Source organism: Gallus gallus, chromosome 3 (assembly GCF_016699485.2).
Source record: "Gallus gallus isolate bGalGal1 chromosome 3, bGalGal1.mat.broiler.GRCg7b, whole genome shotgun sequence".
NCBI classification, from domain to species: Eukaryota; Metazoa; Chordata; class Aves; order Galliformes; family Phasianidae; genus Gallus; species Gallus gallus.
The window spans coordinates 2145782-2163359 of record NC_052534.1 but is presented as its reverse complement, the minus strand read 5'-3'; the positions used below and the strand labels follow the sequence as shown (position 1 = coordinate 2163359).

General features: G+C 39.0%; 2 protein-coding genes across 7 annotated transcripts in view; one reads left to right on the top strand and one right to left on the bottom strand.

The window, feature by feature from the left end:
- Positions 1-12361, top strand: part of PUS10 (pseudouridylate synthase 10) — a 34653-nt gene extending 22292 nt beyond the window's left edge. For 5 of the 6 annotated variants that reach the window (XM_046938657.1, XM_046938659.1, XM_040696974.2 and 2 more), the window contains 9 exons: positions 281-366; positions 3378-3503; positions 7412-7468; positions 8409-8485; positions 8582-8637; positions 8763-8880; positions 10037-10179; positions 10832-10931; positions 11965-12361. In XM_046938657.1, coding sequence (XP_046794613.1) covers positions 281-366; positions 3378-3503; positions 7412-7468; positions 8409-8485; positions 8582-8637; positions 8763-8880; positions 10037-10179; positions 10832-10931; positions 11965-12003 — 802 coding nt within the window. In that variant the 3' untranslated portion in view covers positions 12004-12361. The remainder of the gene's footprint in view (positions 1-280; positions 367-3377; positions 3504-7411; positions 7469-8408; positions 8486-8581; positions 8638-8762; positions 8881-10036; positions 10180-10831; positions 10932-11964) is intronic. The other variant, XM_046938658.1, reaches the window with a different exon arrangement.
- Positions 12362-14419: 2058 nt separating this feature from the next.
- The window catches only part of REL (REL proto-oncogene, NF-kB subunit), a 34087-nt gene continuing 30928 nt past the window's right edge, over positions 14420-17578 (bottom strand). Inside the window, exon 10 of the mRNA NM_001167726.2 lies at positions 14420-17077. Coding sequence (NP_001161198.2) covers positions 16275-17077 — 803 coding nt within the window. The 3' untranslated portion in view covers positions 14420-16274. The remainder of the gene's footprint in view (positions 17078-17578) is intronic.

The window sequence follows — 17578 nt, the reverse complement described above, 5'->3', positions numbered from 1 at the left end:
CTATAGCCTGGTATCTCTTATTAGCACACTTTGGAGTGTTACATATTGATAATGGTGGATGACAGACTAACAGAAGTATATTTTGCTATACACTGTTCTTGATTTTCTTAATGTTTGTTCATTTCTTTGTGTTCTAGCTATTAACATGAATATTTTAGATTTATAGTATTGTAGGTGTGGTTTTTTGTAACTGAAGCCATTGTCTTTTGCGTCCTTATTACAATGGTGATACTCTGTTATGTTTTGATATTCCTAGTTTTTCTCATCTTCTCTTATACAGGCATTTTCCATGTCCCCCAAGTTCACCAAAGAACCTCTGTGTTGCTCTGGAAATTCAATGCAATAATGGTGCAGTTTTTGTGGCTGGTAAAGTGATCTGTTTATTTCTGCTGCTGTATTCTCTTAACCATAACTTTATAATACGGTCGCAAGACCCAGGAAATTCTTGCTATCTGCTGATTCCTGTAATTAATTATAAGGAGTAAATAATTAAATCTAGCTCTATCCAAGTGTAGCCTTCTAAAGGGGAAAAAATATACTTAACTCTCCTTTGCTGAAGACCTGATTTTGCCCAAAATTAGTTATTACAGATCATCATGTTAAAATCAAAACTATTTCCTTGCTCTTATTTTGTGAGTTTAAACTTGGAGATGGTGTGTAGTGCGGTATGGTTGGTGGGGGTGGGAGCTGCTACCAGCATGTGTTCCCATGTCAGGAGAATGTCCTGCTGCTGCTGCCTGTGTCTGTGCACCTCTTTTCTGGATGTTCAGGAAAATTCTACTTTCCCTTGTCATTGTATGTGTTTTGCTTTGAGGCATGGAAGGGTTCTCTCTTCTGAAGACTATACAAGATGTGAAGTTCGTTATAGCATGTGGCTCTGGGCAGCCTGGTCTGGTGGCTGGCAACCCTGCATATAGCAGGGTGGTTGAAACTAGATGATCTTGTGGTCCTTTTCAACCCAGGCCATTCTATGATTCTATGTGACATGAAAATTTAAACCAACTTATTTTATGCCCCTGCTCCAGAAGCAGTTTATGAAATGAAAAAATTTGCCCAGTGGCTAAATCTCCCTCTCTCTTTGGGAGAGCCCTTGTCCCTGCAAATCCTGCAGTTGTAATATAGCCCCTTCATTATAATGCATGGTTTTTGAAAAGGCACTTCCCCATTAATTAAATGCTTAACAGTGCTGTTCGCTTACATGGATTTTGACTTGAATTTAGCAATTTTCACCATCTGGATTTATCTTCATGTTATTTTGACCAGAACTGTCAATGTAATTAATAAGGTGAAATGTTAGAAATCATGGCTCTTTCTAGTTCCTCCTTCTAAACCCAGACAGCATCCAGAATAATTGAGTAAGGATAGCAGAGCAGCAACATTTGATGTCCCTTAATTGAGATGACTCCACAAACTTTTCTGTCACTGCCTACAAGAGTATCTACCCTTCCTCAGCCCTGTGCAGCAACTTGCTTAAATATACCTGAACAGATTATTGAAAAAGAAAATACATTTTTAAACCAATGAACTGTGATTAAAAGGATGATAAAAATCCCAAATAAACACGAAATTAAAAGAACAAATGCGAAATTGAGTGTTCTCATGTCAGGCTATTTGGTGTTCTATATGTACCCATTTCTTACTTTTAATTAGTGATTAGGCAATTAAATGTACATTTTCACAAACTCGAGATACGCAGTGCTTTTCAGCATTTTCCAAACACACTGCTTTATTTCAGGTTGCTTTGTTGCATGGTGATTTAGTTTTGTTTCTGTGATTCACAGTTTGTAGATTGAGATGTATATTCTCGTACAACTGTATGTTGTCTTTAGTTTAGGAAGAATTAAATCCAGAAGAATTTCTTGAATACAGTGCAGTTCATTTGCCATTACAGAAGTTTAATTCAGATCAGGATCTTAATTTTTTATCAGTTTCAGTTTTTGTTTCTGTATTGACTTAATTGTTGGTGCTTACTGATCCCTTCCCCATGGAACTCAATTTTTTTGAAATGATTTTTTATCATTTTAAAATGATTATTAATAAAAATAATATATATTTAATATAATGTTATATTATATTAAATAATAACATAAGATATATTATCTAGTGTCTAATAATAAAAAAAAGATATATTATTATTTTTAGGTGTTCAAGAGAAGTTGTCAAACTGAGAAACACTAGTTTTGCTTTTAGCTCCCTCCTGTTCAAATCAAAAGCTAAAATTACAGAATGGGGAGTTGAAAGAAAAAAAAAAAAAACAAGTATTAGTTTCCTATTTCTGTTTTATGGAAAGAGAATTAAGCAGTATGAAGCTGATTTCTCAATGGTTATTCATAGTACTTTTACTGTCTGCCCCAGTGAAACAGTGTTAGTCAGTTTCCCCATCTTTTTTGTGTGAGTTTTTTAGCATATTGAAATGCAGGAAGAAAACATGGTTAGATATAGGAAAATATGATACTGAAAGTAAAAAAGAAGAGGTGACAGAGATACAGGTACAATATGCATAGCTACTTTGAAGGCCTTTTTAAATTTAATAAATGCAAGGTTTCAGTTACTTGGTAGTACAGGTTACTCATTGTTTTTTTATGAATGAGTTCCCTATTTTGTGAACATTTTCACTTGTTATAAAACCTATCAGTAAGAGAGCCCACCTTGGTCACCTGTGTCAGACTGGTTCTTGGTTGTGGTAGTCCTTGGGTCATGGGAGATTGCAAGATAGCGTGACGCAGTATGAGACTTAGACAAATTGATCAGAGGATGGCAATCTCGTTACATAGCAACTTTTCAGAGTTCCTAAAATTTGTAATAGTTCCTTCTTGAGAGTCCTAGCATGATTTTCCTTATGACAAGCCAAAGCATTTTGATTTGGGTTTCTTTTGTTAAACATTCATGCAGTGGCAGAACTTGGGGTTGATACCTGAACTACTTGATACAAGGGTGTGTGAGAACTTCTTCGGAGATGTACATTGGTGGACAGGCATAAATGTAGCAGCAGTATGATGTAGGGGAGACTGGCTCAATGCTATGCTCTGACTCTACGAATAATTTCTCAATTTAGTTTACTCAGACTGGGTATGTGGACCTCCTCTTTTTCATTCCCAGTTGTGTCAGGCTTCATACAGTTCTGTTTCTGTGGTTTTACCTGAAGGTTTGACTGCAGCAGTAGGCTCTCCAAGTCTACCTTTAAGCTGGCCTATCTTGGATACTGAAACTCTTGTAGGTCCAGGAGCATGAATTTGGTATAGAACAAGTATGAGCAAATATAAGTATATTTATTTTCATGATGCTCCTATAAAAGTTAAATGAGTTATGATATGGAAGACTGAAGCTTTTGTCCATTGCTTTAGAATAGTTATAGGTAACATACTTGCTTTTTACAGGAAGGTACAATAAATATTCAAGGAATTTACCTCAAACTCCCTGGATTATCGATGGGGAGCGGAAGCTGGAATCTTCAGTGGAAGAACTGATTTCAGAGCATCTAATGGCAGAATTCAAAGCAGACAGTAAGTATCCAGGAGATCTTTTGCTGTGTATATTTTTTATTATTACTAAAATATTTTTTATAGCTACTCAGTTAATACAGCAGTGTAACAGAAAACGTTTTTTTTTTTTTTTTCTCTTTTACCCATCTAAGTCAAAGCCTCTACACAATTATGCTCTGTGAGAAGTCATATGACTTTGGTTTATGCAGTATTTTTTATTATTGTAAAATATCTCCTCAGTTGACCTGATGATGCAGACATTATGGTTTTATGCAGTAGTATATTTACCTAGCCATACTCCACAACAGTTAGTAATTCATTAAATGTCTCCTAATGCTAATGGGCTTTGCCATCGGCATTCCATAATACCTGCTTAGTTTTCAGCCATTTCATGTTTCTTACCTTGATTAATTTTATTTTCTGTAGTGTGTAGAGTTTCAAATGCTTATCCAGAGATTATCCAGGTGAAATAATCATTTATTGTATACTACGCTTGAAATTACAGACGTAGAGATCCGAAGGAAAAACTGCATTACGTATTGGTTTAGAACTACTTTCCCCTCCTTTCCTTCCTGGCCTCACTTGGCATCTTAGCTTGAATACTAGAAAAATCCTCAAACTTTTTCTTCAGGCCAAGTACTGTATAATAACTAATTTCAGCTTGCAGAATTATGGCAGGTGAATATGAGAAATAGATGTAAATAATATTGAGAAGCAATATAACCATACAGGACAGGCATGTTCAAGCAGCAGCTTGCAGGCCACATGCAGCCCAACATGGCTCACAGTGCAGCCCACCCCTGCCACCACCACACTGTTAAGGCAATGGCTCAGCAACAGCCAAACCATCAGTGCAATATTAACCATGTGTTGACTGAAAGCAATGCACCAGGAGAGCAGTGCTGTGCAGCGCTAACTTAAGTGATGGCAAATAGTTGTATGTGTTGTGATACATTGGCTAAACACAGGGCTCTGAACAGTGAAGAACACACAGTCATGCTTTCTGTTCTGATGAAGGAGTTTGAAAAAAAATAATAGAATCCTTAGAGTTGGAAGGGACCTTTAAAGGTCATCTTGTCCAACTCCCTTGCAGTGTAGGAGGACATCCACAGCTAGATCAGGTTGCTCAGAGTCCCACCCAGCCTGACCTGAATGTCTCCAGGGAGGGGGCTTCTACCACATCTCTGGGCATCCTGAGCCAGTGCCTCACCACCCTCACTGTAAAAGACTTATTCCTTATATCCGACCTAAATCTCCCATCTTTAAATTTGAAATCATTTCCCCTTGTCCCAACACAACAGACCCTGATAAAGAACCTGTCCCCTTCCTTCTTACAGCCTCCATTTAGATACTGAAAGGCCACTCTGAGGTCTTGTTGGAGCCTTCTCTTCTCCAGGCTGAACAGCCCCAGCTCTCTTAGCCTGTCCTTATAGTGGAGGTGCTCCATCATTTGAATGGCCCTCCTCTGGATGTGCTGCAACAGTTCCACATCTCTCTTGTACTGAGGACTCCACATCTGGTCACAGTACTCCAGGTGAGGTCTCACAACACACAGGAGAAGGGCAGGATCCCCTCCCTTGCCCTGCTGGCCACACTGCTTTGGATGCAGCCCAGGGTATGGTTGGTTTTCTGGGCTTCGAGGGCACACTGCTGGCTCATGCCCAGCTTCCCATCCACAAGTACTCCTCAGTCCTTTTTGACAGAGCTGTGCTTAATCCTTTCATCTCCTAGTTTCTATTAATAGTGAGGTTTGCCTTGGCCCAGATGCTAGACTTTGTGCTTGGCTTTGTTGAACGTCATGAGGTTCACTTAGGCCCACTACTCAAGCCTGTCTAGATCTCTCTAGATCCCTTGGCCATGTCAACCGCCCCCCATAGGTTGGGGTCTCAAGACTGCCATAAAAAAATCATCGATTTACATTTGCGAGACCATATTCAGTTGATCCAGTACATGACCTGCAAATTTTCAAATGGAAAGTTGCAGTCAGTTACACAACTCAAAAATCTGATCACATCTCTTTACTGGGCTTAGCAGAGAGAAATGTCTTTTGCTTCACAATCACACCTTATTCATGTCATCGCTTTTTGGCAATACGCCAAGTATGAACTACAGGAAGGGTAAAATTTCATCAGAAATCTCTGATGAACACCTTGAGGCCTAACTAAGAATGTCAGCTGCTGCCATCGAACCAGATTGGCATGTTAGTTGGACAAAAACAAGGTCACATATCCCACTAGTTTTATGTTTTTTAACTTTTTTTTTAATGTTTTAAGACAAATTTTTAAAATGAAGATGTTTTGTTACTCACATATTATTGATATTGAGTATTTTGCAGGACCAAAAGTAATGCCTTCTGTTTTATTATGTTGGCTCGTAACATCAGAGGCAGATGTTGGTAATATGGCAGTAGAGGTTGAATCTTCCCTCCAATATTCTGTTACATTGTGTTGCCATGTGACAGATGGTAGCAGAGGAGCAGTGTGACAGAATGGAAGTGTGTATGAAGCAGAGGTGTGTCTTTGAATTCCTCCATGCCGAAAAAATGGCAGCCATTGACATCCAGCAGTGCTTGCTTAATGTTTATGAAGACTAAACTGTGGATGTGAGCACAGTGAGGCAGTGGGTGGTGTGTTTCAGCAGTAGTGGCAGTGGGTCACCTCTGCTGCTGCAGTTTTTGATGAGAGCCGCGTGCGAGCTTTTGTTCATTGCTGGCAAAAACGTATAGCTAATGGTGGTGACTATATTGAAAAACAGTGTTGGGCAGCTGAAAATTTTCTGTATTGAATAACGTTATTGTGCTCTTTGTATCTGTTGTTGTTGTTTCCATGGAAATAAATAAGAGGCGTAATGCCTCTTTTGGAGCTACCTGCATATATGCTGCCCAAGACAATTTCAGTTCACTAAATGCAGTCCAGGCAAGCCAAAAGATTGGACACCTGTGATATAGGAGGACCACTGACAGGAGGTCAAGGGAGGTGATCTTTCCCTTTTTCTCAGCAGTGCTGAGATGTGCCTGGAATACAGGGTCCTGTTCAGGGCTCCCCAGTACAAGAAAGACCTGGACGTAATGAAGTGAGATCATCAAAGGGCTGTGAAGATAATTAAGGGTCTGGAACATATTTTGTACAAGGAGAGTTCCAACTCAGAAAATTCTGTTAGTATTACAGAAATAACCAAGAGCATGGGAAAATTTTCTCCCTGTTGTTTTGTTGCCATAGCATGACTGGAGAAGTCAACAAAAAATAAGGAAATCTTTATGTGCTCTTGTATGTTCTGTATGGGGGGAAAAAAGTGAAACAGTTTTTCAAAGACCCTTTGGAGCAGAGCTGCAAAGTTGCTTTCTAGTGCAGAGTTTAGCATTCCCCTTCGCTCCTTCAGGCAGAGCTTAAAGGTGGAAGGGATATGATGAAGGAAACTAAATATGCAGCAAATCATAGATTGAATGACAGGAAAGAAATACACAGAGGTTATCTTTCTTATTGGACTTGAATTTTCTTCTGTCCAGGTGCATATGACTAGCAGAAGTTTTTCTGGAATCTATGGAAGCTATTGGGTGTGTTTAGGATAAAAAGTTGTCTTTTGGATGAAGACAGCTTAGTCTGATTTTATCCATAGACTTGAAGTATCTGGGTTAGAAATGAACAAAATTAAACAGTAAGTGGAATTCCTTTAGGATGGTGCTACTTGGTTGGGCGTATTCAGGTTCATCACATTCAGGCCGAAGAATTAAGAGTGTTCTTCAAGCAATTTGTCAACCCGAAGAAATAAACAGTAACTATACTGATTTGTTCAAATACAGTGCAGGCTTCATTTTATTAATGTAACTATTTGAAGTATATTTTAAAATAGTTTAGAATATCTCACCTTTTCAAAGCTGTGGGGGATATTAAAATGTAAAATAAATTCTTCCTTGTTCGAATCTGTTATAGGCTTTAATTTTTCTTCCTCTGGAAGAGAAGATGTGGATGTAAGAACACTAGGCAATGGTAAGGCTTGAAACATCCTCTGTAAAGCACATGAACAAACAAAATGGTTAACTGAAGCTTTCTTAGTAGTCCTTGCTGAAGGCTAAGTGCTTAAGTGTGTGACTAGACATACTTTGAAATTTTATCTTGGAAACCTTTTAGTGATATTTATGTATTTATTCCCAAAGACTGAACTGTTCCACAGAAAGAACTGAAAAAGTAGACCTTTCTCAGTATCCTTGGCTACATAGATGCGTGGAAAAGCACAACTGGTTAGAAATATTTTATTTGCTTCCTATTTTTATATCTTTTGTGTCAGACAGATTCCTGTCTTGTTTTCTGTTGAGTCCCCCTGTACTTTGCTTCCTGTCACTGGGGAGTGGGGAAAACTCATTGTTTTTTTGAACTTGACTGCTTTTCTAAAGGTCAGTATTGGAAAATATGCTGAATCTACTATAGATAGCCAAGGGAGGAGAGGAGAAGAAAAAGTGAAAACTAACAAGGATGTGTTCCAGCTGCTGACTGATTTGTAGTGCAGTTCTTGGTGTTGCTTATACTGCGGATCATCCCTGGCCCTGAGCATAGAAAGTGCAGCTCTTGCAACAGATGTTTAGCTGAGGGAGTGAGATTTAACATCATCTTGCACCTGGGCATTGCTGTGGGTGACAGAAAATAAGCTAATTAACTTTTTTTCTTATTTTATTTTTTAATTAGCACAGACTTCTACAAGATGCCTTCTGGGAAGTCGTGATTTGCACTTACTGCTGATACTATGGTTTAATAGCCAAAAAAGTCCCTTGTTTCTTTCCTTCCATCTGATGCTGCATCCCTAAACCCACAAGTTCTTATCCCTGTTTGCATAACCACAGACAATCTTCACACCTTCTAACCTTACTGCATAAATTCAAACATTAATTTAGAACAATATGTTTTTGTGTTTTATGATTGTGTGTGTTTCCAGGAAGGCCTTTTGCAATTGAGCTTGTGAATCCTCATAGAATACATTTTACTGCTGAGGAAATGAAGGGATTTCAGCAGGTAAATAATTTGCACCTTGTGGAATTCATAAAGTGTGTATTTCTTCTCTAACTGAGCAGTTTTGCTGATTCTTTTTCTTTTTTTTAAATGTCACAGACAATTAATAACTCTTCAGACAAAATACAGGTCCGAGATTTACAGCTTGTCACCAGGTCAGTATTTATCATCGCTGGCAAGGGATTTTAGTGTGATGCTTTGGGAGTTTTGCAAGCATTCTTGCTCACATCATTTTAAGATTATTTGCATGCTTTGTGAGTAATTCATTTCTTTTGTTTAGAGAGGCAATTGGTCGTATGAAGGAAGGTGAAGAGGAAAAAACAAAGACCTATAGTGCCTTAATATGGACAGACAAAACAATACAGAAAGAACATATTGCATTTCTAGATGATATCAAGGTATGTGTAGCTCTTTTTGCTAATTTATATAGTACCTTTCCTGGTGTCTTAGATGAGAGTTTATATACATGCACTCATGGATGTATTTCTTTCTCTTTTGCTTGTTTTTGATAAGATTATATGGACTTTTGTACCTCTTTTCACTTCCCCCTTCTCACTCTTCCTTATTTCATCATTGCCATGTCAGCACTATAGTTGTTTGTTAACCAAGACAAATTACCATACAGTGTCGGCCTTCCAGCATACCAAATAGTAAAAAATAATAAATGGAAGAGGAGGAAATCTAGCACTCCTTTCTTTCTCTCAGATTGTGTTAAGTAAAAGGAATGGTGATGGTCTTTTTTTCTGCATGTTCTAAAGCCGTTCTTTTGCAGCTGCAACAGTTAGGAGTTTGTAAGGCCTATGGAAAGTAGTGCAAAAAGGCCTAACCAAGTGCTCAGTATGACACGTGTGCTTTGCCAATAAGAACTTCGTCCAAATGTGGGTCAGAGAGGCAGTGCTAGTGAAGGAGTATTGTCAGTTTTTGTAGCATTGCGCTGTTGCCTATGGGCCTTGGCCATGAAATGATTCTCAGTTGAGGACTAAAAACACTACAGTTTCGGATAACAACTATTGTGAGCTGTTTCTGGTGATAATTCATTGGTTTTTTAAGCGTGCCTACCCACTTCCTGAAAGGTTGCTTTTCAAACTACTACATCTTATTTGGGGAAGGGGATGAGAATAGGGAATGAGCTTTTTAAAAGTCTATTATGAGATCCTATTTCAGTTTGTTTCTTTCTAGCTGTGCTTTAGACAAAACATCTTGTGTGTGGGATTTTTATTTTATTTAGATTGCCTGAGGTTCTCAGTGTGGTTTTAAATCCTGGAGTTATTCCAACAAATGGCCATTGAGATTTCAAGGTTATTCTTCTGTATTTGTGATTCCATTACATTGTCTTCATATGAGGCCTTCTCATATAGCTCTTGAGATGGCTGTTCTTTTATACTTTGATAAACATTAAAAAAAAAAAAATTAGTCCTTCCATGAGAATTCTCAACTCCCTTAACACAGAATAAGAAGAGATGTGATTGGCTAATGCTCCGTGTGCCTTTACCTCAATCTGTGCAGGATGTTGCACGCTTCCTTCCTCAGTTATTTTCTTACCTCTTGTAATAGGAATTAAAACTTGACCAGAAGACACCTCTCCGGGTTCTTCACAGAAGGCCTCTGGCTTTAAGATGTCGAATCATTCACACCATGAAGTCTCAGTACATAGATGAGCATCACTTTCGCCTACATCTGAAAACACAAGCAGGAACGTATCTTCAGATGCTGTTACTCAACACATTTGATTGTTGATTAGGGTACTTTAAGCAATGGGAGGTTTCCTGCTTTTATCTTTGCAGTGTTTCTAAATCTGCTCTTCAGCAGTCTCATGTTGCTGATGTTTGTTTTTATGTCAGAATTTCACATTCAGTTTTTTTGGTCTGTTTTTTTTTTTTTTTTTTTTTTTTTATGACCACTTCGATAGTTCTAAAGTATGTAATATCTATATAAATGTATGGTTAAGGGTACACTTAAGCCCCTTTTAATTCAATTGAAAAATTTTTACCTTAGAAAATAACTTTTCCATGGTATTTAATGCACTGTAATGCATATTGTGGATTGATTATACTCAGAAGCTTAGCCATTGTTGCCACTCACTTTGGAATAAGACATAAAATAGAGAATGTTAATACAATTTTTGGCAGTGGAGCCAAAAGCTGAGAGTTAGTAGTCTTTTAAAGATGGGTATGGGCTTAGCAGGATGTCCACTGTAAATTGGCTTAGGAGTAGAAAAAGAGACTATTTTTGCTTTGAGTGTTTTCCACCGTTCTCCTCTCCTCTCCTTTTTTTTTTCTCTTTTTTTTTTTTTTTTCTATTTTGAGCTCTTTGTAGTGAAATAGACCTTTCCTTAACCACTATTTTTAGCTATATTAAAGAATTTGTGCATGGAGACTTTGGAAGAACAAAGCCAAATATTGGCTCCCTGCTGAACAGAACCACTGACATTCTGGAGTTGGATGTAGAAGTGAGTTGTTCATTATTTTTCACTTTCCTGGAAATTAGTAATGAAATTGCATTTGTGAGGTGCTTTCAGTGAATTTGCTCTAACTAAATCAACATTTCTTACCACAGTTAATAGAAAATTTGACATTTATGCAAAGATGATGGTTTGTACTATGCTGCCATGTGCTTTTGTCATGTGGGATTTCCTCTGCTGAGATAGTTCAGGGGAAGGATGAGAGGACATACCTTGAATTTGTGACGCCTATTATTAGTATCCATTGGAACAGAACCTTTTCTTTTCATTTTATGTTTACATCATTTCTTTTGAAAAAGGAGTTGGATGAAAAATAGGAAAGACTTGACTTCCTCTTTTACCACTGGTACAAACTAAATATAACTGTTCACTTATTGGAGGCAGATAGGGTAGATACTAATTTGTAACTACAACATTTATTTTGATTAAAAGAATGTATGTTGTGATTTGAATTTAACACTGAACCTAGTGGTTTGGCAAGGTTTAAAACATAAGTTTTCACTTCGGGTAGCCAGTTTTCCGCATGCTTGTTGTAATATATTTCTAGAAAACTGTCTACATGTTACTTTTTGCAGAACGGACTTGCAGATTTTTGTGTATCTTTGGTAGTACAGAAAGAGAGCTTGCAGAGGACACTTCAGTTACCTCTGAAAGCAGGAGCATCTAACTTGGCAAGGGTTGATAAGCATTGTTCTCACATAGCTCACACTCCTAAATAGCAGCTTTGCACACTCTGCAAATGCAGCCCGACAGCAACAGATTCTGGGCTGTTGTAGTACAAGTAGTTGCAATTCTGCTTTGTAAAGAAAACCTTGCTCCTAGAAATGCTCTCCAGACACTCATGAGGCCACTAGAAGAAGGTGGCTGTTTCCTGCCACTTCTTCCTTCTTGCCACATCATGTCTATTTACTGTTGCTTTCCAGTATTAACCTGTAGCTGACAAGCACAGAAATGGTATTTTACGAATAGAAAGAGACTTGCCAAATCTGCTGATCTTTACCTTCTTTTCCTGCTCTTCTAGTCTGTTGACATTGACTGGCCGCCAGCCCTGGAGAATTAGCTTCACAAGTTGGGACGTCACACAACAGCTCCTTGATCAGCAGCAGTTTACTGAACACTGTACAGTATTACAACTTGTTTACAAAGTATTTTTGTTGAACATTTGGATCATGTTGATCTGCCAAAGGATATTGTTCCTTTAAATCAATTCACACAGGTAGTGTTCATTTAAAAATTTAAAAATTTTTAAAAATTTTCATCTGTGCATACAATGATTTTGGCAAGCTGGTGTATTAATAACAAACCCTCTTGTAAAAATCTGTGAAGAAAAACAAATGGTGTGCTAAGTTGGTACAACAAATATGCTTAATGCAGTACTGATTGAAACGTTTGATTAAAAATTAAACACTAAAGCCAGATTTTTTTTTATTGCTTATTTTTATTTAATGCCACAGCTTTCTTGTCTGGATGCGGGTAGCACTGAATCACCTGTAATGCAGCTCTAACACTTTCTGAGCACTGTTCATGCAGGACTGTTAACCAAGCCCATAGGACAGTGCCTGGAAAGAGGTGGTCTTCTGCTCTGTGCCAGCTGCTTTTTGATCAGCATTGGTTTCAGAGATGGGCACATTTGCATCCCAGAGTACTTTTCAAAGGAAGAATAGTTTTCAGATGAAAACTTTGCACTTAAAACCAAGTTTCTATCGTTGAAAAACACCAGTGACGTTTTGTAGAAACTCCACTTGAGGTGCTTGCCTCCTCAGCAGCTCTTTGGCTGAATTAACAGGCCTCTTCATGCATAGGATTTCCCTGAGTCACCATGAGGCTTGCAGATTCCTGGCAATAGTGCATGTTGGAACTCCAGAGAAAGATAGGGATACCAAGAACCCAGAAGTACAAACAGATACAAAATGTTCTGAAGAATGCTGGTAGTAAGAGAACAAGATAGAGATAAGAAGCTTCTATTTGTGGAATAGTTGTAACATCAGCAATTTTCTGTAGAACCTAGCCTTAGATGGATGCCTGCATTAGTTGAACACTGTTTGGGAACATGCCTGGAATAAGGAAGATCTGTTCTTTGCTTTGATAGGGGCTTTATATGTCACAGAGAGCAGAGCTGGCTTCACAAGACATCCAAGCACTCCATCCCTGGAGCCTTTGGAGTGTGCCTGGTTACAGGCTGGCTGCTGAGAATCAGTGAAGCCCCTGGCCTGCTCATTAGCAAATTTCCACCACTTGCATCTTCAGGAAAAGTCATTTTTCTGCTTCATTCATTAAGAGAAGAATGCTTCTGTACTGAAGAGTGTTGCACTATCCTCAGGAAATTAAGGTTTGGAATCTAAGGGCTCTTCGTTAATGAACGTTTCAGAAATAAAGAGTAATTATTTTCCAGGGAAAAAAGTGGGGGCAACGAAAGATGTTACTGTGAAGTCAGTGGTGCCAGGACCCCGTGGTAGAACAGCTAGCTGATAACTTTAGTTGAAGGCTCAAAAGGCATTAATGCCCATGTAAAAACTGATCTTGAAAAATTAGTTTAAATTTTAATACTCTGTCATGGGCTGTCAAAACTTTCCTCATTTGTTTTCCTAGTCCGCAGTGACATAAGGAAGCATAGTAGTTGTTCAGAAGCTCCCATTTTTTAAATGCAACAATCGTAAGAGCCATGATTCAGACAGCAAGATTCTCTCACTTTCAGTCATAGGGCTGTTATGAGAACTGAATCTAGAAGTAGTTGTCTCATATGGATCTGTGCCCAGAAAGGAACTGTTGTGAATTATGAAAAGCTTCAGAAGGAATAGAGAACTTCAGGCTATAGTGATAGATAGATTTCTTGACATAAATGATGTACAAGTTCCATAAAAAGGAAACAAATGTAGGCTGGACACAACAGACATTAGAAGAGGTGTCCCTGAGGGGAAATGGTGCTAACTGGGACTTCTGCTCCTGTCATAGTTCAGAGACACTTCATCTTATTTTTAAATGTAAAATACGTACTTGTGAATACTCCATTAGGACATTTATTAAGAGTAGTAAAAGCAAGATTTAATTTTGTTCTTGTGGTAAATGTGAGACAGGTGAGATGTTTTCTAGCAGATGATGTGTAAATGCTGAAATCTAAGAGCCAAGCAGTGTTCCTTACCATCCTTCTTCGTACCAGAAGGACCTGGATGAAGCTGTTGTATTTCTCCAAGTAGCTGCTCACACAAAACAACCCCCCTGCTGCATGAAGTGCCTGTAGCACACCCTTGGCTGAGCACGAGTGCCTCTATCCCCTCTGTCCATCACAGTCATGCTACTGTGCCACAACAAACTGCCCAGGGCCGAGGACTCCTTACCACACTGTGGCCAGCAGCAGTTGTGAACAGAAAATATTCTAGAAGACTCAGGGTAAGTGACCCAAAGCCCAGCACCTCTGCTTGCTCTGGCTTCTCTAACATGTCTTATAGTGTTGCCGAGAAGACTGAAGAAGCTCAGGATTCAGTATAACCAGTTCTTTAATTACCAAACCAACTTGTTTACAAAGAAAAACAGAATTTTGAAAATATTTAATTATACTGTAAAAACAAATTGTGCTATAAAGAGCCTTCTATAAAGAAAATGTTTACATTCAATAAACTTAAACATTGAGAACTTAAAAGGAAGAACTGAATAAACGACACATTGCAAGCGTTCTCTGTATCTCTTTCATGCTTCTGGAAAGGTGTGCTGCAGAAGTGAGGAAAAACTGCTGTGTGGAGTTGGGTACATGGGGTTACAGGGAACAGTTTTCCTGACTTCATTTGTACAGTGTGGAAGAGCCCATTCTGTCAGACCCGTGTAATTGATATAATGCATTACAGCTGCAGCACCTCATTGCTCTGCATGCAGTGAATTACTGCATTTGAGTAATTACTGCTTTCCCTTAAACCACGGAGGTTTTTGGAGTTCCTTTCTATCTGGTATATGACTGTACATCTCAAGTGGCTTTTTGTCTTGTGGTTGCGGTTTCTGTTCCCTATGTATCCAAGTGTGCTATTTATTGCTTTTTTCCAGGGTGCATTTTTAGATAGCCAGACAGTAAAAATAAGGTTCTTAAGCCTTATCTGCCACAATAACCAGCTGTATAAATAAATACACCAGTATGTTTCTTGCTGTGTTGCTTCGTACATTAGTAATAAAATAGCAAAGCCCTATAATGCAGACTTGAGTGCCTTACCTAGCCAGATACCTATGCGAGGTGTCACTGGACATCTCACACCTCAGGCCTCAGAGTGGAGACTGGGAAGCTAGCAGAAGAGAGGAAGTTCTGGTTCTTGATACCGCGGACTGGAGGCTGTTTTTAATTGACACTGATTGGAACAGCCTCACACTGTTCATACAACGCACTGGGAGTGGGCTGCATTTCACCTCCTCCTGTGAGGGGTGCTAGGGAGCCAGACCTGAGCCCTTCAGCAGTCACTTGCATAGCAGGAAACTGCTGGGCCATCTGAGGAAGGACCAGGTAGGTGCTTCGGCTCAATACATTTCTGCAGTTCAAAATAAAATGCACATCATGGCTACACACACACACACACACACACACAAAGAAAAAAAACAAATTCCAGAGAAATAACAGCATGCTCCATTCCTAAAGCAACAGGGTTTTATCATTTAAAATAGTGCACTTGGGATGAAGTGCAGAGAAGTCCTTACTTTCTGCTCATTCTTTTGTGCAGTGATGCATTTACAAGAGAGCTGGACTATTTAAAAACTCAAACCTTCCGGTCTTTAAAACATATCTAACAATGACATAGTCATTAAATTTCTTTAGAGTAAATTTGCCTTGAAAGCAAATGGAATGCGGTGAAATATAGAAAAAAAAAATCAATGCATGATTTTGTTTTAGGAGAAAAATATTTTATGCGAAAGAGGGTAAGAAACCTAAATCTTTCAAGCAAGTTGAATAAAACATAAATGTTAGGTGAGTCTGAACTAGAGTGCCCACATGCAGTTTTTTCCTAGTTTGTCCTTTTGAAATGTTAATTTAATTTCCATAGCAAAATGTTTTATTTCCAAACAGTATTAACCCTGTGAATTATTGAAAATTTGACCCTTCTGAAGATACCAGCTTTTCTTCCCAATGCTTTAAGTAATTCCTTTTTCCAACACCATAAAAATGTTTAAGAGCTTTGAAGGTACAACACCTCAAATGCTTCTTCAAGGGCAACAGTTTGGGGGCTGACGAATATATATATATATAAAAAACTTTAAGTTACACCGTGAGATTTACACAGTAGCATTCTGAAAGAGAAAGCAGAAGGGTGAGTTACTCCTTCGTAAAGCTCTGTGTGCCTACCTCAGCCTAGTGCCGGCTCAATGGTTATAGCTTTGTAATATGTTTGTATCTAACTGGAAAGACTGATAGAGCTCATCAGTGTGGACACCATCGGTGTCATAGAACTGGTTATCTGTAAGGGTAAGGCTGTTCTGATGGTTCTGGAGAGGGTTGGTTGATAGTCTTGAATCACTTATAACTTCTTGGTCTAGAAAGCTGTTGTAAACTGCTGTATCAGCTAAATTTGGTTGTGAACTGAAGGGAGTGCTGCCAGGGGCTGCCACAGGTGGACATGCTGCAGGTGCCTGATGGAGCTGCTGCCTGTGGTTGCTTACATTTAACACCTGAGTATACTTTTCAAAGTTGAGACTAGTGCAGTTCATGTCATTGGTCTCCATGTTCACGATGCTCGCAGCAGTGGCACTGGCCTGATGAGTGGCATGGACGATGCTGTTACTGGAAGCACTCTGCATATCCGCAGCTGACACCATCGCTGCTCCCATCCCATTTGTGCTGCCAAAATTCCTGTAAAAACTGGAATCCTTCTCATCAGGCCAGTTCAGTGGGTTATCGTGGAAAGCTGGGAGAGAGCTACTGCCCTGAGCACTGGGCTGAGGCACTTCTGCTGTGAAGCTGTTGTGCGGGTGCATGCTGAGCAGGCTGCTGGCTGAAGGGGAGGAGCTGAACAGCTGCTGCCAGCAGGAAGGGAGTGTGTCCTGCTTTCCAGGGCCAAGCTGCGCAGGCTGGTGGGGCATCTGGCTGCATGGAGGGTACATCTGGCTGGAGCTCGTCAGCGTTCCTAGCCCAGGCAGCATCAGTGTAGGTGAAAACATATTTGGTTCTGTGAAAAAGAAAGATATTACTGCATTCTTGTACCTTTTTTTTTTTTTTAAATGTTAAGTTACAAATGGTTAAAAAAAAAAAGAAAAAAAGAAAAACCAGTGCTAGCTTAATGTGATTACCTGTGGACCAGCACTTGCTTACATGCTGTCCAGGTACACTGTACTTCTGGATAGCTACATGCCTCATTCCCCTTCTATGGGAACAGCCCACGTTTAAACAAAGAATGGCAGGTTTACTTGGTATAGTCAAAAGTACTATCATCTCACAGGAAGAAAACCTTGAGAAAATGTTACAAGTTCCAAGCAAAGAGATGGGGAGGCCAAGAACTGAGCCTTATGTTTGAAGGAAAGTGTCTGAACCTAGAGAAAATCAGTACTTAACTAAAGCTACCTTTAAGTAGCAACTAAAGCAAGTAATCCTTAAAGAGGCTTTTAATACAATTTTGATTTCATTTAAATTTAATCTTTATGTTGAAGGGACTATAGTGCTCTCCTGGGGA